Source organism: Phalangium opilio, unplaced genomic scaffold, assembly GCF_054372755.1.
Source record: "Phalangium opilio isolate 3A_F unplaced genomic scaffold, DU_Popi_V2 ptg000017l_1, whole genome shotgun sequence".
In the NCBI taxonomy this organism is placed as follows: domain Eukaryota; kingdom Metazoa; phylum Arthropoda; class Arachnida; order Opiliones; family Phalangiidae; genus Phalangium; species Phalangium opilio.
Window position 1 is genome coordinate 7,105,067 of NW_028324151.1, and position 26,237 is coordinate 7,131,303.

General features: G+C 35.9%; 3 protein-coding genes and 1 long non-coding RNA gene across 5 annotated transcripts; 1 reads left to right on the forward strand and 3 right to left on the reverse strand.

Annotated features, from left to right (window-relative positions):
• Positions 1 to 1,004: 1,004 nt before the first annotated feature.
• LOC149702833 (uncharacterized) lies at positions 1,005 to 6,134 on the reverse strand. Its single transcript, XR_016381859.1, has 3 exons — positions 4,818 to 6,134; positions 3,383 to 3,594; positions 1,005 to 3,315 (listed from the first exon to the last, which is right to left on the reverse strand). It is a non-coding gene; the product is annotated as an uncharacterized LOC149702833 (long non-coding RNA).
• Positions 6,135 to 6,829: 695 nt separating this feature from the next.
• Positions 6,830 to 11,883, reverse strand: LOC149702834 (solute carrier family 35 member G1-like). The gene is made up of 3 exons (XM_089866746.1): positions 11,745 to 11,883; positions 9,932 to 10,383; positions 6,830 to 9,145 (listed from the first exon to the last, which is right to left on the reverse strand). The coding sequence occupies exons 1-3, from the start codon at positions 11,757 to 11,759 to the stop codon at positions 8,443 to 8,445; spliced, it is 1,170 nt and encodes a 389-aa protein (XP_089722872.1). The 5' UTR covers positions 11,760 to 11,883; the 3' UTR covers positions 6,830 to 8,442.
• Positions 11,884 to 11,946: 63 nt separating this feature from the next.
• LOC149702835 (mucin-5B-like) lies at positions 11,947 to 19,820 on the forward strand. 2 transcript variants are annotated; one of them, XM_089866748.1, is made up of 7 exons: positions 11,947 to 14,855; positions 14,948 to 15,099; positions 15,169 to 16,666; positions 16,735 to 16,902; positions 16,990 to 17,175; positions 17,770 to 17,824; positions 19,111 to 19,820. In XM_089866748.1, the coding sequence occupies exons 3-7, from the start codon at positions 16,558 to 16,560 to the stop codon at positions 19,160 to 19,162; spliced, it is 570 nt and encodes a 189-aa protein (XP_089722874.1). In that variant the 5' UTR covers positions 11,947 to 14,855; positions 14,948 to 15,099; positions 15,169 to 16,557; the 3' UTR covers positions 19,163 to 19,820. The 2 variants fall into 2 exon arrangements, with proteins under 2 accessions (XP_089722874.1, XP_089722873.1); XM_089866747.1 differs by having other exon boundaries at positions 14,948 to 16,666.
• Positions 19,215 to 26,120, reverse strand: Lkb1 (Lkb1/serine/threonine kinase 11). Its single transcript, XM_089866744.1, has 8 exons — positions 25,534 to 26,120; positions 24,718 to 24,891; positions 24,500 to 24,632; positions 23,364 to 23,500; positions 23,161 to 23,288; positions 23,037 to 23,094; positions 22,199 to 22,368; positions 19,215 to 21,795 (listed from the first exon to the last, which is right to left on the reverse strand). Exons 1-8 carry the CDS (start codon positions 25,911 to 25,913, stop codon positions 21,653 to 21,655), a joined length of 1,323 nt encoding a protein of 440 aa, XP_089722870.1. The 5' UTR covers positions 25,914 to 26,120; the 3' UTR covers positions 19,215 to 21,652.
• Positions 26,121 to 26,237: the final 117 nt, after the last annotated feature.

Sequence of the window (26,237 nt, forward strand, 5' to 3'; positions counted from 1 at the left end):
TCCTTCAAAATTAGGTTATCGATTTAAGTTTTAAGATCTCTAAGTCTAAAACCGCAAACACAATACCTTTAGAAACACTCTATACGAAAATTTCATGGAAGCAAACGAAACAACCCACAATCTTCTTAACGTAAAATATTCGGTCCGCAACTTATCTGCACGAGGAAACCCTTGTGATACACCCTCAGGCTGAAACGGTTGTAGATACCATCATAACAAACATATCAACAATAAGTATGACACTCACTCAATTAAAGGTGTGATAAGAGTTAAAGATGATTTCATTAACTACTTGAAGAGAAAACAAAGCACAATAGGGAGGCCGAAACCTTAGGTTATTTTCCTAGTGCCAAGAAGCAACGCCAGACGGAGGTCAAGTTCGCGACTAGCTAGCTAACAGACCTTTTGGACGTAAAAAAGGGGGTAAGAAACCCACAGTATCGGGACGTGCAATTCATTGCCGCCTCTGTGCCCTCTCATGATACAAAACTTCTACAGAGCAGGCGGCAAAAAGCGAGATGTAAGGTAAAGTTTTACCCCCGTGTATTTCCCTTTTAGTTTCATCGAAATGGTCTACTCGAACTGTTTCTAGCGGTGCTTCTTGGAGCGATGGAAATAGCCTAAAATGGTGACTCTCCTTTTGCGTTTGCTTCTCCGAAGGAATTGATGAAATGATCTATAGGTGACATGGTTTTAGTTGGCTAAGGCTTACTAATCTCGTTTTCACTCAAAATGTCGACCTATTACTGTATGTTAACAAACTTCCTCGAGAAATTTTGCCTTACGTCAATCGGAAGCGTCATACTTATTTTATTATATTACTTAAGATACCATGCTTTAATCCTATCGATTGGTTTGAACCGAGCTCAAGCGTCTCCATACAATGTACCTATGTGTCATAAGTTAATTTTAACCGCACACCAAGAAATAGAAGCGACACATATAGAAACGTCATCTCCCCCGCTTCACTACTGTGTCGGCATAATATTTAAAAGAAAGGGTAAGGATAAAATAGTATAATGTTTAATCAAAGAACCGTCACATGACTAATTAACTAATAGTCTAACAACAATGTAGCAGGCTTGAAATGCGATTTTAATTAGCTCATAATGGCCAAATGTTTCGATTTGAAACATAGAAGTTATTATCCCAGCTCTGTCTTTTTTCTCAAAATGATTGCAACCCATAGTCAATGTCGAAGACTTATTACCATGAACTTTTGAACGTACCAACTGCTGGAATTGTACGCGATAAAGCAAATTTACAATCGGTCGGCGATTTCTAATCCTGCAGTGAGGGAGATAAAACTCATTGGAGTAGACCTCATTATTCGAAAGCGGAGGGTAAATTAGTTCTGGACGCAAATTGGTTCTGAACCCCCGTCAGTTTGCCAATTTCCCGATAGCCGGTTTGGATCTAATTAGAAACTATGATTATACATTAATACCTAATCTATATATACTGTATATTTGCTGATTCTCACGGACGATTGGATTTGCTAAAATGCCTATAACCGCGTTGGCTTTGCCAAGTAATAGAACGAATCCATCAAAAACCTAGGCATATACTGTCTACGCGTGTTTTCAGATTGCCTTCGTTGATTCATCGCCAATCCGTTGTTATTTCTATGGACTATTGTCTAAAAGACAATCCGATAATGTATTGGTGTTGTTATATAGCGAAGTATCTGAAGTTGTGTTCTAACTATACAGGGTATTTCTGATAGGTCTGATAGGTCGTTCCTTGGGCGATTTTTGAGTCAAAAATGTGGTATGATATTTTGGTTCACGGGTAGTTGAGCGGTTTTCAAAAGAGCGTTTTGGAGTAAAGCGGTTCCCAAAACAGCGGTTTGCAAAACCGCGTACAAGCAAAACCGCGGTTTCTGTTTCCGCGTTTCTCAATACAGCGCTATTTCCCAAAACAGCGGTTGCTGTTTCCGCCCAAACTGTGATTGATAGGGAGGGAAATCTCTATTATATTAAGTATATAGGACAAAGAACAATATTATGCAAAAAGGAGTAATTTTATATCGGAAGTAAATATAAAATATAATTTTTTGGAAAAGGCATATTATTTTGGGAAGTTAATGAAGATAAACAACAATATTTTGGAAAAGGCGTACTTTCGTACGCTCAAGATATAAACGCTGTAATCAAAATGCGCTAAAACGAGAAATGGCTATAATGGCAAACGCGTTTATGAAAAAGCCGTTTTGGACAATCCTGTTTTGATAACACGCCCAATCGATAACATACCTGATATTTTGTCCCAAGGGACACCGTTTTCGAGTTATGTTTGTAGTGTTTTACGGAAGACCCCTTAATTAAATTAGTGTTGTCTTTTAGTTTATTGTGTTAATTTTAAGGGGTCGTCCATAAAACACTCGATCATAACTCCGAAACGGTGGCCCGAACGGCAAAATGTCATAAAACATTTTCAATTTGAAATTGTGCAAAGAATACAACTCTTAATTTCTAACAGACCTTTCAAAAACACCGTGTACATGCATAGTCTTTAACAATGGCCCATGTTATCAGATATCTACTTCTTGAAGTAAAATAATTGGTGGCAATTAAGGGGTATTGACGAAACAATTTTGTACAAGTAATTTTCCTGAATGTTGTTGTCCGGCTATTTACTTATAATCTCTATAGATGAATTTTGCTTTAGATAGTACGGAAAATACTTTTCAGGGTAACTCGCGGGTTTGATAAATGAGGTGTCAATGGAAAGATTTCGCCCAGAGGTGACTGATACGTTTATGGTGCACTGTTCGACCTCTAGGCTACAAAGGTCAGAACACCATTGAAAGCTTTTGTCTCCGGGGTGACTTTAAATATTTCGGTGCCCTGGCTGGTTTTCAATAAATAATCGTTTTCTTATATGCTTATATGGTAAACTATAAGTCAATGAAGTAAATATCTGATAATGAAACTAATTAAGAGCTTTGATAAGTTATTGAAGTTCCACTTAACAAAACAGAATAAAAGCAACGTTTCTTTTGCTAGAACCATAACGTATGTTGGCAGTTGTATTGACAGTCTTTGGAACTGTGGAGAAAAACCATGTGATGTTATGGCTCCGTAGTCTTTATTTTTGTCTCTTTTTGGCACTGAATGATTGCTTAGAGGCTTGCACCAAGTACACGTTATTGTGTGCTGCATTCTGGTTAGGGTTAGGTCTTTTTCAAGATTAATAAGTTTGCCGATGCTGCTTCCGGTGTCCTGTTTTATGTAACCTTCAAGGAAGTTTTCATCAAAGAGTGCAGCTGCCCATGATTGTTTCTTAATCAGATTATTGTTGGGTTTACCTGACCTGGAAAGGTAGCTTAAGAATTATAGTTAATCTACCACGAAACTAATCCAAACTCAAGATTACTTACTTTACTATATCGGTTTGATAAAGTCTTAGCGTTATCAAGACTTCCTTATACCAAAATTAAAGGTATATTGAAATCGAAATTTCTTGGTTTCTCTACACTGTTTAGAGGATACAGTGTCATCCTTCTTCTATTATCCCCTTCTGGTTGTAGTTATATCTCTTTAGAGTCGTCAACCTCAGTTTTTATCTTCATTTATACAATTTGCAAGAGCCCTTCAAAGATAAGACACACTGTTTAAAAAAGATTTCGTTAAGAAGTTAATCTCTTCATAAAATTTGACTATCAATGAATACACCTTTTGAAATTCCGTATTCAAATACGAAATAAGTAAACTTAATTTCGTAAACTAAAGAGCTAACATTTGAACTTTAGATGTTTAGCCCGCACACTTAAACTACCTCTGAAGGACACTTAGAACCTTTTTAAAAGGATTCCTACATTTCTCTTAAATCCAAATTTATTTCATTAAATATCCTTTCAGTTTCAAAATATGAAATGTTTTCAAAGCTTCTCTTTGATGAAACTTTGAGATAACATCCAAGTTTTCATACTTCAAACTCTAGCAGTGAAGCACGTGGTGCAATCTAATTAAAGCTATCTATATTTCACGGGCTATACGATATACTTCTGGTATAGACAGGGTGTTTCTGATTAGTCTGCCGTAAATTAAGGGGGATATTCTTTGGGCTATTTTGTGTTGAAAATGTTCTATCTCCATTTGCCCTTAGGGACACCGTTTCGAGTTAAGATTGGTGTTTTTAACGAATGACCCCTATTTAATTTAATTAAGAAACTGAAAGACAATTATAATTTAATTAAAGGGTCATCCCTAAAACACAAAAATACTAACATGAAAATGGTGTCCTTTGAGGCAAAAGGAGATAGAAGTAACATTTTCGACTCAAAATCGCCCAAAGAATATCACCCTTAGTTTAATGCAGACACATCAGAAACACCCTGTATACAGGGTGTTTGTGAAAGGTCCATCAATAATGAAAGGGCGTATTCATTGGGCCATTTTGAGTCGAAAATGTTCTATGACATTTTTCCGTCCGGGCCACTGTTTTCAAGTTATGATTGGAGTAATTTACGGATGACCCCCTTGAATTTAATTAAGAAATTGAAAGACAGCGTTAATTTAATTAAGGGGTCATCCCTAAAATATTGTAATCATAACTCGAAAACCGTGGCTCGGACGGCAAAATGTCATAGAACATTTTCGACTCACAATGGCCCAATAAATACGTTTTTTCATTATTGATGGACTTTTCACAAACACCCTGTATACGCTTTGAATTGTCATTTAATTTTATTTCTTCTCTTTTTGAGGAGAAAGTGATTAGTGTAGTTAATCAACCACAAATTGAAGTTTTATTCGAGATAAAAATCTTGACACCGCAACTGCTTTCTCGAGTGTTGAGTTGGTTGAACTTACTTCTACAGAGATATAGGCGTTTTAACTTTCTGTGCGGCGAAAACTTCTAATTGCTTCCGTTTCCTTTTAACTGTTCCAAGTTTATTTTTGAAAGCAATTTCCAGTTCTTTCCTGGTGATGAAGATCTACCTTTTTTAATTCTTTCTTTGCCTAAAAACTCTACATTTCGTTCTTTGCTAACGTTTAAGAACTTATTCGAACTATCTTTTAACTTCTCATTACATGCCTCCCGAATCTTCCGTATCACCAGAAGTGTATAATACTTCTCTTCTAGAGATGTGTAACTCAAAGCTGGGTAATTGTAATTGATTTTTCCCAACATCATTTTACATTTCAAGCAAGGTTACTAAACCGAATCACATACGCGATAAATAGTTCGCTCATCATTACTCTATTAGCGCTGCTTAATTATTTGCCAAGGAGCATGCGCTTGTGTGTTTTTGTCCCTCCACGTCAAGACAATCAAGGTTTGTGGGTAGATTGCTGAGAATTTAGTACCAATCAGTTGCAGAATTCACCCTAGCACGGTTCGATGCCCGTCTGAAGTTTGATGAGCATGCAGGAGAGCAAACAAAAATGGTCAGCCTGGGAAGAATCATGTTACATATAACCAAGAAGTTATATCAGTATCTCAGAGAGAAGGTATAAGATGCCTTTGTAATCGCGCGCCATAGTACAAGGGGGGACGTAAAAGGAGGCGCCGGACTATTTCGCCTCTCCTCAGTCGGAAAATATGACTAATTTTCGTCACTCGCGTCGTCGCGCTGACGTGAGTTTTCAAGAACCAATGAGATGCTGGTTGTAATTTAGAGACGGGGATTGACTCCGGACCTACGTTTGGACTGGAGATAAAGCTGGAAATCTGGCGAATTTATACCTTCTCTCTGAGATACTAGATATAACTTCTTGATATAACTAAAGTATTGAGAGGATGCAGAGTGTGATCAGTCTTCTATTATACCCTTCTGGTAGCACTAATTCTTTTATCACGGATTCACTGTTCCAAAATTCTATGTAGGTCATTGACAAAAGTTTTGAAAACAATCGATAATCTCATTGTTATTATTATTATGAATTTTTTTTTGAATAGATAAATTTTGAAAACACTTAAAAAGTCATTAACTTTCTAGACCTTAGAGACTTTCAAAAACATAGCAAAAACCGCGTAGGAATACATGCAGCTAATTGGAATCATTGTACGCCATATATCCCATATTAATTTATGTATGACCAGGGATAGATTTAATTTTAGAAGTAGGAATGGAGAACAGAGTAGTCTGGGCGCGCGTTAGTCCCGCACCCTCTTTCCCCTGGACGGGGGGGGATATGAAAGAAGAGGCGGGTCATATCGACAGAAGTAAAAAGGAATTACGTATTTTTCGCCGTCCCCGTCAGCAACGTCATCAAAACGTAGTTTCAGTTAGCCAATAAGATAATTTAAACTTTTCGTTAGTGTTGGAGAGAGGGGCTCTATACTGGGCTATGAGTCGGACTCAAGTAAATACTAACCGTTCTCCATTCCTACTTCTAAAATTAAATCTATCCCTGATGACAGTTTCAGAGTTTAGAGAGTTTGAGTACCCCTTTTGTGAAACTCGTTTAAGCAACCCTAACACGTATTTGACCTTCGATTTTCCTGTGCCATTTTATTTCCTCTTGAGACAATGATAGGGTCCCGTTTGTAAAGATCTTTAAAGTACTTTTGGGGACTGAATTACTATACTCGCATAAACAAAGAAAACGCTGGAATTGTTTTATCAATCATCAAAACGGCTGTTGGCCGCCCCCGCAGGCTGCACGTTTTCTCTTGCTTTTATGTGTTTGAGGACTTGTGGTTAGCCAAGATATCGTCTAGAAAAAAATAGAAAATGGATAAATGGTTTTCATCTGTTTTTGACAGAAGAATCATGATTATATGGTATAAACTATAAAGAACTGATGTTGGTAGTTGATACTATACACCAGTAGCTTCTATGAAGTTGCCAATCCAAAAAAGGGTTTGTCTATAAGGGTCAGTTTTATATTTTTATTTAGTATATAGATTAAGTTCTAATTTTAGCAGTTAATAAATAAAAAGTTTACATCGATATATTTGTAACGAATTGGTTACATGTCGTTTTATCTAAAATTAGCAAACTTTATACATATAGAAAAATAGTTTATCACCAGTTTCACTGTGCCATAACCCTTTAAGTATTATGCAGGGTGTTTCTGATAAGTCGGCCATAAATTAAGAGGATGTTCTATTGGCGATTTTGAGTCGAAAGTGCAACTTCTATCTCTATTTTGTCGTCCGGGCCACTGTTTTCGAGTTTAGATTGTCCAGTGTATTTTACGGATGACCCCTTAAATTTAATTAAGAAACGGAAAGGCATTGATCTCTAATTTAATAAGGGGTCATTCCTAAAACACAGTTAAATCGTAACTCGAAAACAGTGTCTCTTGTGGCAAAATGGAGATAGAAGTTACATTTACGACTCAAAATTGCCCAAAGAACATCGCCCTTAATTTATAGCAGACTTATCAGAATCGCCCTGTATATTTATTTGCAAAATTCGTTAGGCAAACTCATCACGTTACCGCCAGAGCCACTATTTAACTCAAACTAGTTTTGTTTCGAAGTTGAAATTAAGTACTACATGTGCTTACTAAGACATATTTTTAATTCGTGGCCATATTTGAAAATAAGAGCCAGATAAATTACTAAAAGTTCGAAACGCGAAAAATATCTTTTAAAATGTTTGGTCTATTGATTATCCTTGTTTTCACAGTTACAGTCTTTTAAGTACATGGCTTGTTTATAAACAAAAGTGAATCACTTGTTGTATACACTCCCTTTTCTGACTAACTTTATGTAATTTCTATTTACCTTTGATACACTATCAGTACAATACAACGGTAATTATGCAAGTAGTCAAGTACAAAACAATTACAGGGTTAAGACTATACTAAAGTACTAGTGCAGTTGATAAATACTACTTTCTTTCTTATGAGATTAAACATTGCGTATTCATACGCATCAGTTTTATTAACGTCATCAAGCGGGCTTGTAATAGAGTATAGTTTAATTTGATACTGAGCGCTGTGTTCTAAATATAGATAATTTTACATATTATGATAATAAACCTTATTCCACATATCAGATTTCAATGTGAATGCAGGGCATGGTATTATCAGAAATATTGGAATATTCTTCGTCATTAAGTCAGTATTGAACCATCATTAAATTAATTTAAGGATGTTTAAACCCTAATTGAATATATTCACCTATGAATAAGATATTAGATCATTTTTAAAATTAAATTTTGATTTAAATAATTGATTGACTTAATTTAATACATTTAGTCAAAGCAATCAGACTAATATACATCATGAAGAGAAGTAACACGTTATTAAGTTTTAATAAAGTTAACCTATTTTAAACTAGGTTAATTAAATTTAGTTTTTGGGAAATATAATTTATGAGTAAAATTTCATATAAACTAGTTTATAGTCTTTCAACGACTGGATTTGGTGCTCAAGGTTATATTACAATCTAGCCTTTCACGCAAAATATACACATTTTTAAAACAACTATAATAAAATAAATATAATTATTATTCTAAATTAATAAAATAAAGGTTCATTACATAGTAAGAAATTTAAACTTTTGTCTGGTTGGTGAGGTCAAAGGTTGGCCCATTAACCACTTCCGGAAATTAAGCAAAACGCCACCTAAAGTAACTAGTACCGCACCGGAAATACTGTAAGCGTCCGCTCGTTGGCCGAAGAACAGAATTTGCCAGAAAAAAGCCAAAACAATGTCCGAACCGGATCTCACTATGGAAATAGGTCCCGCTTGCTCCAATTGAAGAGCTTTTGTTAGGAACATCTGTCCGAGAATACTGAGAACTCCCAAAGCCACCAAGACGGCGGCTTCGTGATTGCACTTAACGTGGAAGGTGAAGCCATCAACGCATAGCGTTATGATAGCGCTTCCAATACCGGACATCCAACCCAAGTAGAAGATGATGATGGTATGATGGACGTCTCTAATCTTCCTGATGAAGATATAACACATGGAGTTGAAGAAGACAGAGGCCAGACCGTAGAGTGTGCCGGCCAGTCGTGTAGGGTCACTGAGATCCGCTACGTTGTCCCCAGCTATTAACATGGCCGGTAACTTGACCACCAGTAATAGACCCAGCATTGTGAGGATTAACGAGACGATAGTGACGCCACTGCATTTTTCTTTCAGGAAAATACGGGCGAAGATGGCTACGAAGACTGGACTGCTGAAGATTATGACGTTGGCTTCGGCCAATGGAAGGGTTTGGACGCAGTAGTATCTGTTTTAAAAATAACGAGAGTTCATGAAAATGTTCTGAACGTTGTTCCATTTTATTTAATTAGCGCTATACTCGTGTGCAAGGAACCTATATATATGAATTCTACTTCATGTTTATGAAATCTAGGCTAACATTGTCCCCATTTTATCAACACTCCTGTACAAAACTGTTGTTAAGCTACGGGATAATTTATTTTGGTCACTATTGTGCTGTCTTCTACATGGCGTAAGGGCAAAAACCCTGGTGAACCCCTTGCAATTCTGGTATGCTCATAGACTGTAAGCTAAGTTAGTTGCTCTTATTGTCTAAATACTATGTTTTGTATCTGAAATATTCATTATTTTGAACCAACTGATGAAATTCAGGCTAGACTTTAACTTTAAAAAATTTCTTAACTTAGAACTCTACTTAAATGCAAAGAATTTAAGGGAAAATTATCGAAAATATAAAATATATGATTGCCCTTGACGAATCTATCCTAAAATATTCAGCATCGAAACGTTTAAATAAATAAAACTTTTTCTAAATAATCACTAAGCGAAAAAGATACGCGTCGCTTGTTCTTTTACACTTCAACCTTCTCGTGTACATGAAGTACAGTCTCAATACCAAACGAGTTAAAGATAGTAATTTAAATTTCTATCATTTGTTGAAGAAAAAACATCTGAAAACACTCTAAAGTTTTGTATGGTCGTATCGCCTCATTTTCAAGGTCAAGAATAATTTTCCTAGAATTTTTACATGTGCATGAGCGCGTAATAATTTCAAGAAAACTAATCAATTTACCTGAAAAAAATACTCCCAGATTCAAAAACGGCTCTAGCGGCGAAAAGCCAGAAAAACGTTTTGTTCCAGATCTTGTGTCTGTCGTTAATAACCAAAGGCAAAATGAAGATCGCAATAGCCACGAAACGAAAACAAGACAGTTCCCCAGGAGTTATATCGGTCAGTAACTTAACGGTGACTGATGTCAAGGACAGAAGGAAACCGGACATGAAGGCGTAAAAGAGTCCCTTGAAGAGTAATACATTCCTCCTGAGAAAGGACTCTTTGGGACGCGGTGAAGAAGGTATAACATCTTCACCGACGTCGTCCACCTCTAGCTCCTGCATCCGTTCGGACAATCGGAAATGATCGAACTCTATTTCCGAGTCACTGTTGTCGATATCGTCGAAGTCGAAATCCGTCAGCAACAGCAGCGAGGCCTTGTCCGACTGCCCGAATTCTCGATCTAAAACCTATTAAGAGATATGCCGGTTCTTTTCAATAAGGGGGGAACAGAAAATTAAGAGGAAATTGGTACATGAGGTCTGTTGCGAGATAAGACCTAGAGCTACTATAGCCTAGCATCTCGTTTTTTTGATATTATAGAAATTGGAACCGGTTTTCTTGATTTGATGAGGAAAGGAACGTTTTTCACGCAATGCGCGTAACCCTGAATGGGCTGGATTTATAAAGCACCTCCCATAGACCATCCCACCTTTGCATTAACATCTATGTGCTGTATCAAATATACTAAACAAGATTTAAACACAGAATTCCTTGAAACCTTTCATCGTGTTGTATTTACATAACACAGTGAAAGTAACGCTTGATGAAGCTTGGGTTGGATGGACATAACAATTTTTATAAATTAACATTTATGGTGGTATTGATACTGGAGCCTATTATTTTTGGAAATATGCTTACTTAAAGAGTTATTATAGTTCATTATTGGAAGGTAGTAATAAAAATAAATATTAATTGAAAATTAATTTGATCGTGTGCACGTGCAGGGCATGGAACGGATCAGATAAACACTTATTTGGAGTAAAACTGTTTCGGTGTTGACGACTGATCCATAAGGTACATGATAAAGTAGTAATGAGAATTATTTTCGTCGGCTTGGATGGAGCTCAAACAAATTTTGCAATGGTAATTGGGGCCCCTTCCAAGTCTTAAACTGACTAAACTATTGTACCGTCATAAACCAGTGAATTCTGAGTACCTGTTAGATGCTGTCAGATTGGCTTGAACTAAAGTTGTCAAAGACAAAGAATGACAGCTTATACTAAAACCATATGGGTTTATAAAATATCCTCTATTTTTTCAAACCTTGTTAATCAAATTATAGTCTAGCCACTTTATTATCAATAACAATAACAATAAACAATTAATATTAATAATAATCAATCAAAACGTGAGAGTTAAATATATTTCTGGAGAAAATATTTTAACACGCAACGATACAAGAAACTCCACGATACGAGAAAATACATGCTCTAAGCTGAAGCAGTTAACAGTAAATTATTTATCAAGCTATTGTTTAAACAATCTTTTAAAACGTAAGCAATTTTGTCTTAACTATTGGAATCAATGGTGTCAGCGTAACACCACTTAAAATTGATTCGTTCTTGATATAAAAGGTTTCAATTACAAAGTCGTCGTATCTTAAATCGTCCTCACACGCGTTCGTTATCTTACAAGAAGTTACAAGGAACCTTAATATCACTATCAGCATCAGTAAATTTAGTCGCTCATCGAAATTTTATTTATTTGAGATCTCATTTTCATCTCGAATAAGCTGAGTTTCTGTTTCTCTTATCGTTTGAAAGCTTACCTTTTCGAAGAACATTTTTCGCGCGTAGTTTACTTATCTATGTTTAAAAATAGATTTTCACCTTCTTTCAGGGATTCATTTTTAAATCCCCATTTTATTTTATTGTTTAAAATCAAGGATTGACGTACGACTAATTTCTGTATTCATATTTTCAACCGATACAGTTTTACACTCATATGCTAACAGATTAACGGTTGATTGGCATTATCGCTGACGTAGGGTTTTTTCAATGGTACTTAGTATAGGTTGCCTAAATTATGTTCCAAGTTCGAAAGAGCCACGTGCTAAAAGATTTGATAAAATTAATCTACTATCTCGTATATGTGATTTTGTCCCTAATGTGAAAAGCTATTGGATTTCAATTTTATCTTATAACTGAAGGTTTTATTTAATTTATATTTTAATGAGCTTGTTTAGTGAAATACGAAAAATACAAATTTAAAATTGGCAGTATTTCAAAGAAGAGTTATTTGTGGTTTCGTATTAAATTAGGGCATATTCCTATATTTTCTGTTCACTATATGACAGGGGTGGCCAACGTTTTCCATTAAGGGGCCAAATTCAAAAATTTCGAACTATGTCGCAGGCCCCAAGTTTAAAATTTAATATAACAACCACTATTTTTGTTTAAATCTGATTGCTTCCCAATTTATTGAGACTATAATAAGGAAAAACTAGGGATATATGAAAAGGATAAAGAAACCAAATCCAAAGAATATAAAGTATGTAGCGGTTGTAGCTCTCCCACGTGACAAACCGGAAGTGTATTTTTATGGAAAAAGCTTTCGAAATATCTGAATAAAGCGAGGGCCTATAAACAATTAATGATAGATTTGATGGCTGGTTGCAATTCAAAACTCGGCGGGCCACATGCGGCCCGGGGGCCTTTTGTTGGCCATCTCTGCTCTATGCTCCAGCGCGAGTATATTGTAAACTTTAGAATATAGAAACAATTGAAACCAAAATAAAAGGCCTTCGAAGATTATTTCTCGATTACAGAAATCAGTTCTCGCGTGTGTTCATTTAAACACTGCTCTGATTAGGAAGTTTAAAACAAACCACGGGTCTCGTGGTTCCCCTACAAGTTGGCTTTCCGTACCAGCCCCAGTTTTGGCTTGGCGAAACCCCGCCCACAAATACCTCCAGCCTTCTAAACTAACGAACCAACAAAAATACTTTTGCCTTTTAAATTACGTTAGGTTTAAATTTAACAAGAACTTCTACGAGTTGATCCTAATTTTAATGAAGATTTAAAGAAATGGATGATTTTTCTTTAGTACCAAACTTGAAAAACCTTACATCTAAAGCTGTGTAGACGTTTAAATACACGTTTCTCGGCCAATTTCTTAAATTTTATACTATTAATCCCTTTTGACGCGTACGTCTAGCTACTTTCTATAGTGTTTGATTGTTGTGTACAAAAAATAAATATAAACAAAACGGGGATCCTTTAATAAAAGGCAAACTGTGCAATATACTTGACAGAATATCGATATGCTATGCTAAGTGCTTATGCAAAACACGGAAGGAGATTGGAAAACTGTCCACTTACGAGTCGACTTTTTTCGTCAGGCTTAACGCTGTTGCCTGATATTTGCTTCTTTAATTCCTGCAAAAATAATATAAGAATGAAGTGTCTTTACAAAAGTTCAAAATCTCTTATTTAACATCATTATTTCTAACCCTATAATTAATGCCATGACGATTTCTGGCTTTCCTGAGACTTCTACATATTGGAGATAATTTGGGGTAACCTGCTTTGTTTATTGCCATTTTTTGCAGTGAAAGTGTAGTCATACTATAATATCATCTAACCAAACTTCACCGTACACGTTTGAACTGAAAACTGCGCGAAACTGCCAAATAGATCAGTTTTTTCGTTATAGCCTAACACCTGTTCTAGTACATGAATTACGTCGATGGTAGACCTACCAAGACCTTGAAAAGGTATATGAACAGTATGTTCACGCGTTATATTAACTTCCAGCTACGCAAAATCATAAATGCTGCTTCAAATATGTAAACAAAATACAACGTCAGAGCACTCCTCTTTGAAAGTTTGTTATGTTCTCTACCCAAAAACGTATAACCTTGCAATGCATTTTTCAATCGCTGAATATTATGTTCAAGTGGTTTAATTTAATTCCCAACAATGTAAGAACAATAATTGTTCACGCACGTTTATTATGATTACCTTTTACCGAAAATTTGAAGAGAGTTTCACACCAGTTAATTTTCAACTTCAACCATGTTTTGTGTTAAGTCACATATTTCGTCACGTCTGGTCATAATGCGCTCAGTCATTAGACAAAATATTATACGAGAAAAAACAGGGTGTTGTTATCCATTGTGAAAAGATATGGGTGAGTACTCTGGTAAATTTCACGACCCTGGCCGTGGTCAAGTCAAAGGTAAGTGATAAAGTGAAAAGTATAATACCAGGCACCACAAAAACTCCGTGTGTCGCTTCTATGTTTTCCTTGTGGTATTCGAATATGCCTCACTATTTTAATAAATGCATTATTTTTCTTAACGTTTCAGGGCCTTTGACAACATAGCCCAAGAAATTTCGAATCAAAGACAATTGTTGTTGATAAGATGTGTCTTGCCAACATCAGAAATGCTGGAAGTTTACCTCCAGATTAATAAAACCAGAAGTATTCAATATTTCTCTTCGAGAGAAGTGTACCACAAAACTATGTAATTGTAACATGATTCTTTCCAACATTTGGAGCAAGGTTTCTAAACCTAATGATATATGCGATAAATAAATCCCTCATCATTACTCTATTAGCGCTTAACTATTTGCCAAGGCGCATGCGCTTGTGGATTTTTGTCCAAGTGCACGTCAAGACGAGGTTTATGGGTTGATTGCTGAGAATTTAGTACGAAACAATTATAAAATTCACCCCGCGGTGCGATGCCCATCTGGAGTTTGATGAGCTGGAGAGCAAACATAAAGGATGAGTCTGGGAAGAATCATGTCACATTAAGAGGATACAGAGTGTCATCCTTCTTCTATTATACCTTTCTGATAAAACCATATCATATATTATTCAAATAGTGTTTTACTATTTTCAAAGGGTGATACGCTTTCCTAATACAAGACTTGTAAGTCGGTCAAGGAAAGATTATAATACTAATATAATTATGGAAATTACTGAGCTGCGCAATTGCTATCTCTTTCTTTTTTATGGTTTCAGAGCATAGTATCATTTTCATTCGACTCGGATTAACAAAAAGGGAAGATCTATGTGGTAAAACTTGTTGCAACCACTGACCAATTACAATGAAACCAGAGGCCACAAGCTAATCAATTAGATTGGAGAGATGCTTCCAGGGAGCAGTACAAAAGGTGACATATTGTGGAGTGAACAAGTATAGTCTACACCTCAGGCCTAGACTAAAGATATAAAAAATGAAGGTAGGCAACCCCCAGTATCGAGACGTACAAGTGGGTTGACCCATGGCCGTCTCTACGCCCAATCTGGAACCAAAACGACTAGTGCGCAGGCGACAAAAGCCAGATGGAAGGCAGAAATTTACCCCCATGTCTTTCCCGCTTTGTTACATCGAGGGTGCTTAATCCTCCCATCTTCCGTTGTGGTATCGAGTTAAAGATGAACTGTTGGTAGTCTAAAAGGTGCGTGCAAATATTTCTCCATTTCTACTCGTCCCCGTTACTTCAAATCCAAGTTTTTGTGTAATTAAAATTGCATAATGTGAACGGGCCATAACTCAATATGCAACTTATCCAAACCAACTTGTTTCGTACACGCGCTAAACTCGCAAGTAGTAACGTTATATAAAACTTTGAGGAAGGAATTAAAATATGGGGTATACAGCCTTTGCTAGTGGTTATATCTGGCGGTTATCCCGAGTATAGTATAGTATAATTTGCACAGGTGTTATTTGAACAAACTTTCGAAAAGAGACAATACAATGCATTTATATAAATCTAAAATGTAAATGTACACGTTGAAAACGCAAAAGTATACAAGGTAGGGAATGAAAACTCTCGCTCCGTTAATGGATTCTCGGCAGACTGTATTTCACTGAGAAAGTATTATTATCAATGCTAAAAACTAACTTTATTTTAGAAGCATATGTCCTTATATATTAGTAAGATGTTTGTTCTTTATGCAAAGTCACACACAATTCCTTAATTGCCGAATTTGACCAAATTGCATAGTCACAGGGGAAGGTTTTAGAAGGGTAAGACGCCGTATCCTTTATCTTTTTTAAGAACACCCTATTCTAGACTGGTAACATTTTAGTTCTATTATTAACCTCTAATTAAGCACCGTTTTACTGACTTCGAAAGTTATAAATAGACAGTTTCTAAATAAACATGCAGGTATTTCATAAGGACCATTTAGTGTTTAGTGTCAACATAGACTGGAAACCATTCCCTGGTAACTTAGTTAATATCTCAATAAATAATTTAAAAAATAATTCCACTTCAAAATGTAGCCCGTTTTCAAATTAACGGTAAACTATCAAACAATATGATATTAACATAAACTTGAATCTAGGTATGAAATCCATATCATTATAAAATTGTCTACGTGGTATCTAAGCAACTACCATAACCACGTGTCAAAGAAAGTTGATCCGTTTTATTGTCCGTTTAAAATACATCATCATCCCCTTAGGTATCAATGTAACTTAAGACTAAAATAAGCGTCAAAGAATTGCCTTCCTACCTTTCTTAGTAGTACCAAGAAAAACTGACTTCCATTCGGAATTATATTGTTTGGATACGCGTTTAGCGAATGCTACGAACAACTATAGTTATAAATCCTTTCTCAAAATGACTGTGACGGGGTTCATGAAAGTTCTCGCGTGTATACTACATCTATACGTTATTAAATCATATGGTTTACCGAAACCTAAAACAGTTGAGGATTACCAATATAGAGGTATTATAAAATACCTTATGAGTGTTTATTTTTACCTATATTAAAATATTCCGCTTGAAAATTTATAGAGGCTTGCAAAAATGGAATGGATTGGTTCAGTTGTTTTTACAACTACACCTGCTTCAACTCTGATGAAATAGCGAAATCTAGTTACCCTTGTACACCTGGTTGCTTTTGCCCTGATAATAAAGTCTGGTTCAACGATAGGTGCATTGACGAGGACCTATGTCCACCCAGTAAAAAATTTAAACTACTATTTTTTTTTACAATTTTGTTTATCTCAAGTAATTAATAGCATTAATAACTTGTCTTAACTAACTCAGGGGACTGTAAAGAAGGAACTGTTTATTTGAAATGTGGCAACTACTGTCAGAATATTTGCCCAGGAATATTGCCGCCTGGTTCTTGTCGAACAAACTCGAAATGTCAAGAGGGTTGCTTTTGTCCAAATGGACAGAAATTTTTCGCTGGATTGTGCTATGATCCCCAAGATTGTCCGAAAAATCCTTGTAAGTTATTTATATTATTCGTAGCCCCAAACGCAATTATTAATTTTCTATAACTCTCCGTACACTGCCGTTACATACAGTCTGCTACTACAAACTTTCTCGTGACGTCACACCCTCCTATCTTTTATCTCGTTTTTGGCGACCATATTGGACGTCGTAAGCTCAGGCCATAGAGAGCTTTCAGATGGGATAGTAGTACGTCATACCCTCCCAAATCTTACCGCTGTTCTGGTAGCCATATTGGGTGGTCTCAGCTTCATTCCTGCTTTAAACCCACCAATATGGCAGCGTAAATTATGTCACGAGACTCAGCTCCTTGCTCCTCCAACTGAAAGCTCTCTATACGATAAGACTACCAATATTGGCGTCACGGCCCCTTAGTTGAAAGTTCCTTCCTTCTCTGTACCACTCTGTCTGCTACCACGAACTTTCTCGTGACGTCACACCCTCCTATCTCTAACCTCGGCTTTGGCGACCATATTGGAAGGCGTCAGCTCAGGCCATACAATTTAGACTACCGATATTAACGTCATGTCCCCGTACCACTCTATAGTCAATGTATTTTGTACAATCTTTTCGCTGTACCAATTTCAGGGCAACTGGCTCGAAATTTCTTTTCCAGTAACACTTATGACGAAGTCACCCACATGTAAGTAATATTTTAGAATTTACCGCCAAAGTGCTATTTGTTGTTGCCAGGAGCGAAGAAAGTATTATTATTATTATTTCTGTTCTAAAAGACTAAAATAGTAGTTTCATTGCTAAACGGTTAAATATTATAGAGCTTATTCGGCTTTTTTAATAGTTGATTTTTCCTCGCTATTTTTAAATAAAATGTATCAAGTATAGATGTAATTTTAGAAGCAGGAATGGAGAACGGTTGGTATTTACATCAGTCCGACTCATAGCCTAGTATAGAGCCCCTCCCTCCAACACGTAATGAAAATTTCAAATTATCTTATTGGCTCACTTAAACTACGTTTTGATAACGTTTGCTGACGGAGACGGCGAAAAATACGTAATTCCTTTTTACCTCTGTCGCTATGACCCGCCTCTTCTATCATACTCCCCCCCTCCCGTCCCGGGGAAGGGGGTCCGGGACTTTGCCGCACGCTCAGATTACTCTGTTCTCCATTCCTACTTCTAAAATTAAATCTATCCCTGAATGTATTTAAAGGGGCTGGTCGGACTGTGGGACAAAAGACGATCTTCCTCATAGAGCTTAGCATAGCGGGTGGGTAATAAGGAGAGGGGTTAAACAGCTCCTTTTATACAGCGTAGATAATAGAATTATATATATAGCATATCTACTAATACTAGGCCAGGGATAGACTTAATTTTAGAAGTAGGAATGGAGAACAGATTAATATGGGAGCGCGTCAAAGTCCAGGACCCCCTTCCACGGGACGGGGGGGGGTATGAAAGAAGAGGCGGGTCATGGCGACAAAGGTAAAATGGAATTACGTAATTTTTGCCGTCCCCGTCAGCCACATCATCAAAACGTAGTTGAAGTGAGCCAATAAGTAATTTAAAATTATCCTTACGTACATGTTGGAGGGAAGGGCTCTATACTGGGCTATGAGTCGGACTGACGAAAATACTAACCGTTCTCCATTCCTACTTCTAAAATTAAATCTATCCCTGACTAGGCACATTGGCACTACGCGCCTGAGCAAAATAAATTTTTTTACATAGAGAGAGACACGTTGCTAGGGCACAATGGTTAGGGGCAATAATAGAAATGAGAAGAACCAATACTAGATGGAGCCACTGATGAACGTGAATCCCCTAACCTCTATGTGTACTCTGGCTCCATCTAGGATAACTTCTTGTCAATTCAAGCATTACCCGCCGGCCGGCTCTAATGCGCATGTTTTTCTTCATGTAATCCGATGTAATACATGAAGGGTGCTTAATTCAAGCTTCATTTCTTAGAGAGATTCATCCAAATAAATTTAAAAAGGGGACTTCGTATACAAAGGAATGAGCGCCGAAACGTGTAAGCCTATTTCTACATAAATAAATAAATAAAAGGTAAATTTCTTGTTCAAATATTATTTATTTGTCTCTACTATTATGGCACCAAAAATGGTGTAAAATCATCATTTTTTTCTGTTTGTTTGTTTGTTTGTTATAATAATGGTCCAAGGTCTACCAGTACACATTGCATATTATTATTTTTTAGTTACATTAGCGTTTACGACTTACGTGAATGACTAGGGAGTTGTTGGTAAAAATGATCTATCGCATCGTTAAATTCTTCAAAACTCTGCTCCAAATTAAATTCAGTATACGTAACGATATATATATATATATTGCGTCCTTATATATTCAATCTCTGTCAGACGTCGTGTTATTTTAAATTAAAAGCAATATTGTTCTCATAAAGGGTTAAAATTGTTTGCTAATTACAAGGATTATGTTTATGTATTGTGCTTATTATTATTATTATTATTATCTTAAATCTGGAAGACTTTTTAGTTTTTATTTTTGATATATTTATATTTTATTTCTATTTCAACGCAATGTTTTTGCTTTATTTTTAATTTGGAACAGAGTTGCAATATTAATTAATTGGCCCAATTAATTTTAATTTGTAAATGGTTATAGGAAAATATCAGTTATCATAGCATTATACCTTAAAATGGCGGTAAAAGGTCGTACTTTTAAGTTATTATCAGAAGTGAGATGAGACCAGAAGTATTGAGGTAACCAAATTCTTCACTCAGCGAAAGTGAATATTCTTGATAACACAAGAACGGTTGGCCCTCTGGTGGCGGTTTCTGAATTTTCCCTCCAAAACGTGAGACGCTCGTGGCGGTAGACGGCCGAACTAGATTCAAGGAGCCGCGTCCGTGTTCCGCGGCTTTAGGTTGAGGGGAAGGGGGTAGGAAATGTTTTTGGAACTCGACCAATTTTTCTCTCTCTAGTTTTAGCGCGTGGGAAGCGGCATAAAATCCTCAAATTTGTTCACTAGTGCCAGGATCTATTACCAATGCTAGAGCCCTTCACTTCTAGTCTCATCTCACTTCTGGTGTTACGTTATGTTAATTGAACTTTGCCTTTAAGAATAATTAATTAATAGCTTTTAAAGTGACTTTACCAGACGTTTTTTCAAAATTAAAAAGAGTAATACGCGTTCTTAAATCTCGTTGTTAAAATAATAATAAATTGTTAACTTTAGCTTTAGCTTTTTTTAAACTTTAACGAGTTTGAAGTGCAAATCAGCAGATAATTGATTAATTGGTCTATTATTTAAATTAAATTAAACCAACAGCTTAATTTAATCATGTTTTTAACTTCTTTTGAGGTGGGTCCTTTAGTGTTTTTGTTTTCTTACAAACAAAAATAGTAAATACGCTAGCTCGTTAGTTTAAAATTTTAAATTTATTTTTAACCTTTGACTTTCATCGGAAAGTCTGTCTCTGTCTGTCAGTCACTTTTTTAATTAAATTTAAATTACAATTGAAAATTAAAAAAAGGTATTTTCTATTTTATTTTTGACTAGACCAATTGCCATTAAATTATATATTATATTGTTTTAATAGCAAATTAATGAAGAAAAGGGATTATTAATTAACCCTTTATCTCAAACTAGCACCCTCCCTATTTCCAAAAAAGAAATTAAATTGAAATTGAAACAAAAAACTAAAAAATGAAAAGAAAAAAAAAAACTACGTCCAGGGGTGTGCGAGTACTCGTTAAGTTCGAGTACTCGGTTCGAGTATCGAGCCGAGTACTCGACTCGATACTCGATAACAACACTTTGAGATACTCGAGAAAGATTCGAGTAGCTTTTTAACATCTTAAATACTCGAATCCGAGGCTTATAACTAAAGCAGACGATGAGTTCATGAGCATTTATTTTGAAAATCACCTGTTCAATGTTTAATTGATCACTAGCAATCTTTTTGAACTAGTTAGATATTAGATAATTGAACATCTTCGTTATTTTCAAGATATTTACAAAATTACTACTCGACAAGTCAATATTTGAGACTCGATAATTACTCGAAAGAACCAAAATTTGACCTATCTAAATACTCGATACTCGAAAGTATTTTTGAGACTCGGCTCGATACTCGATAAGAAATTAGTTTTGATACTCGGACTCGGCTCGAAACCGAAAAAACGGGACTCGCACACCACTGACTACGTCACATTTTTAATAAAATAATTTAAAAGAAATTAATTAAGAAACGCAACCCAACAAAATACCGGTACTAAAAAATTAATATGGGTTAAAAATAAAACCAGGGTAGACCATATTGTTTTTATTTTTGTTTACTTTTTAGTTTTACCTCCCATTCATCTGGCACATGAAAAAATTTAAATACGTATTTTTATTTTTGCATTTAAATTTTCATTTAGATATTCAGCAAACACTTTTTTTTTATCAACCCAGCAGCGTTTTGGCAGGTTATATTTTTATTAACCTTTCTAGAACACGGCAAAATTTATGGCGTAATTTTCCTTGTCAAGATTGTCGACAAGCGGACATTTTACCAACTCCTAAACAGCTTAAAGGTTTTCTGTGATGGTGTTTCTTAACTTGTTCACCGGATCTTTGTACTCCCGCGCTACATTCGTCAGCACTACCAGCGTCTTTTTGAAGTTGTTCTAAAAGAAACCATGATTTAACTATTTATTAACTAATAGTTCTGTTAAACTTTTCCTTAAAAAGTGGAATGATTTAACTAATAGTTCTGTTAAACTTTTCCTTAAAACGTGGAATGATTTAACTAATAGTTCTGTTAAACTTTTCCTTAAAACGTGGAATGATTTAACTAATAGTTCTGTTAAACTTTTCCTTAAAAAGTGGAATGATTTAACTAATAGTTCTGTTAAACTTTTCCTTAAAAAGTGGAATGATTTAACTAATAGTTCTGTTAAACTTTTCCTTAAAAAGTGGAATGATTTAACTAATAGTTCTGTTAAACTTTTCCTTAAAAAGTGGAATGATTTAACTAATAGTTCTGTTAAACTTTTACTTTTCCTTAAAAAAAAAAAGGGGGAAACTCACCCTGTCTATCGTGTTCTGTTATGTACTCTGAGCTTTCATCTCCGTCACTACAACCGTAATGTAATTCTTGTAAATAAGGAATGACAGTCATTGATCTGTCTTCGTCATCAACATTTCTTGGAGGGATTGCCACAAAATCTAGTAAACGAGGTGGTTTTCTTTTCACCCAACTATATAAAAGAAAAACATATACTGAACATTATTAAATTCAAGAACTAACTAACTTCTTAAGCAGGGTTCATACAACTTTTGGAAAACAAATTTCCCTGGTATAGTGTAATGTTAATCCTATGGAGGGTATGTTTTAAAATTACTCGGCCCCTGTTTGTCTTTAGTATGGTTGGATGGGGGGCAAATTGGACTATAACATACTCAAAGGACATCCCCGTATCTCTAGTAGAATCAGAGTTACGAGCCTCCAAAGTATAGTGTAATGTTAATCCTATGGAGGGCGGTATGTTTTTGAACATTTTGCTCAATTACACGGCCCTTGTTTGTCGTAGACCTAAGTTTTTAGTATGGTTGGATGGGGGGCAAATAGGACTATAACATACTCAAAGGACATCCCCGTATCTCTAATATAACCAGAGTTACGAGCCTCCAAAGTATAGAGTAATGTTAATCCTATGGAAGGAATGTTATCGAACATTTTGCTCAATTACACGGCCCCTGTTTGACGCATATTTCCCCGATTTCCCTGAATTTTACTAAAAATTCGAAATTTCCCTGAGGTTTTTGTCAAGTATTTATTTCCCTGATTTTTCCAGGTTTTTCCCTGTTTTCCAGGTTTGTATGAACCCTGTTAAGATTTAAACTAAACAGATTAAATTATTCATACTCGTGTTGCCTGATTTGTTGTACAGTGAACCTATCTTTAGGCTCTTTTTGAAGCATACCTTTAAAACATAAACATTTTTAACCTCAAGGCTATTTTATAAATAACCCTTTACACATTAACGTACCATCTAAGAGATTTTGCAGCAAGTCATCTAATTCAACTGGTATAATATATTCTCCTTTCCCAATATTTTCAAATAGTTTATAGATGTTATCTCCTTCGAAAGGATATTTTCCAGTTGCTATATTGTATCTAAAACAATATGGCATTTAATTAAACGTTTAATTTTATTTACATTCTACTTTAGTAATCCTTATCTATACTTACAAGGTAACACCAGCTGACCAAATGTCAACTTTAAACCCAGAAAAACTTTCCAAACCATTGGCGATCTCGGGAGGTTGAAAAGCGGGTGATCCTTGGCTTGTATGGCAAATATCATCCTTAGCAAAGCTCCCTAATGCCTTTTAATTTTAAATTTTAATTTAGTTATTAAGAATTTACATGAATTTATAATGCAGGGTTCATACAACTTTTGGAAAATAAATTTCCATGAGATTTATGGGAGGTTTTTCCCCGTATACTTCCCTGAGTTTTCCAGGTTTTTCCCCGTATATAGATCAAATGTTAACAAAGGAGGGGGGAGGGGGGCAAATAGGACTATTACATAATCAAAGGACATCCCCGTATCTCTAATATAACCAGAGTTATGCGCCTCCAAAGTATAGTGTAATGTTAATCCTATGGAGGGGGTGAACATTTTGCTCAATTACTCGGCCGTTGTTTGTCATAGCCCTTAGTTTTTAGTATGGTTGGATGGGGGGCAAATAGGACTATAACATACTCAAAGGACATCCCTGTATCTCTAATATAACCAGAGTTACGAGCCTCCAAAGTTGGGTGTAATGTTAATCCTATGTAGGGTATGTTTTTGAACATTTTGCTTAATTACTCGGCCGTTGTTTGTCGTAGCCCTTAGTTTTTAGTATGGTTGGATGGGGGGCAAATAGGACTATAACATACTCAAAGGACATCCCCGTATCTCTAATATAACCAGAGTTACGAGCCTCCAAAGTATAGTGTAATGTTAATCCTATGTAGGGTATGTTTTTGAACATTTTGCTTAATTACTCGGCCGTTGTTTGTCGTAGCCATAAGTTTTTAGTATGGTTGGATGGGGGGCAAATAGGACTATAACATACTCAAAGGACATCCCCGTATCTCTAGTAGAACCAGAGTTATGCGCCTCCAAAGTATAGTGTAATGTTAATCCTATGGAGGGTATGTTTATGAACATTTTTCTTAATTACTCGGCCGCTGTTTGACGCAAATTTCCCTGAATTGTACTAAAAATTCGAAATTTCCCTGAATTTTCCCTGAGGTTTTGGTCAACTATTTATTTCCCTGATTTCTCCAGGTTATCCCGTTTTCCAGGTTTGTATGAACCCTGTAATGAGTTTTACCTCAGCTACCCCTAAATCAGATATTTTTAACATCCCACAATTTGTTAATAAAAGATTGCCGGGTTTGATATCTTTGTGAATTATTCCTTGCGAATGTAAGTATTCTAGGCCATCTAATAACTGTAAAAAATAGCTAAATGTTTCAAGATTTTAATTAGTTAGGTTGTTTAACTGAATATTTAGATTCTGGATGTATATATTGACAATCTTAATCTTACCCATGGGCTTGCCAAATAGGTAGTTTTTTGTCTACGGCACTATCTAATAATTCCTGTAAAACTGATACGCAATATTCCATGACCATATACATTTTTTGTTTCTCATCATTGTAAAGTACATCTACTAATTTAATAACATTGTGATGATCGAGTCTTCTTAATAGTTGAATTTCTCTGGAATTAATAGAGTTATCTAGCGAGTTATATTGAAATTTAAATAATAACAAAAGTGGATGAGAGCCTGAGGAAAAGTATGAAAATGGCCAAAAGTCGAGTCGCGAGTCAGAGTTTCGCCGTAGTTGACCGTTTTATTGGCGTAGCTATACTGGGCCTGTTCACTCCCTTAAAATAGGTCTTGTGTTAATTCGCGGTTACGCGGTTACCGTCGTCTGCTATTGTGTATGCTAGAACTTCCTCGATTTGTGTTTGTAGTCACGACAGAGTAGCTGGTAATGTTTTAAAAGGTATTTGAAGGTATAATATGGATTTAAGAAAGGTTATTGAAGCAATAGAAGAGCGCGTAAAACTAGATACGTTTAAAACAAATCTCGGTAATTTAGCTATAGCGCGAGCAGCTTGCGTCGTGATTCGCGTGATCGAGTGGGCTATGGTTAAACCAAGGAGCATAAATGTCTGAACTACTTTCAGACGTTTCAGTCGCGAGTTTGCAAGTCCATCAGTCACTAGTAAACTAAATAGTTATTGGCGAAACTTTGATCAGTTTGATGTCCGCGTTTTTTAACACAGGCTCATTGTCATACTTTCCCTCTCATCCACATTTGATAATAAGGTTAATTAATTTGTTTATCTATCTACCTTTGAACATTTTGTTCTCCATTGGGTATCTTTCGAAGTTTTTTCTTTTTAAATATTTTAACCGCGCGTCTACATAATGTTTCAGAGTCCAGTATCTCTTTAACTTTACCGTACGACCCTTCCCCTAAGACGTCACCCATCACGTATTTTCCAATCATTTTTGGCCTTTTTTTGCGCGCTTGGTATATAATTTCGCGGGAATTGACCCGGTGAAAAACAAAAGGTCCTTCGTGATCGTCCATTTCGTTTAACCAACTTTCTAAATTAAATCGCGAACAACCATCCTCCAAGCCTAGCCCACCTAGGCCTAAATCGTAACAATCTTGAGACAGCTCTCGCGTTTGCGTTTGGTTGTAACCCATTTCGGAATCTTCCTCCATCAGAAACACAGATGAAAAACAGTTTACTTACTTACAAAGTTATCAGCGGAGCGCGGGACGTGTACGAACAAACCGCGCTTCAACAGTTAAATTTGAATCAACGTTCCATTTGTACACAAATACTCTTAATTAATCACTTAAAATTAATTTAGGTCCTCTCCATCGTTACCAATCATTTGGGGTCAGAAAACTCCAGGGATGCCAGATTGAAAACCTTCAACCCGCCAAAATCCAATTGGAAACAAGCCCCAAAAACCGCCAATCTATATTTCGAAAAGAAGCCCAAAAACTGACTAAGATCTAAACAATCCAGCCCCAAAAACA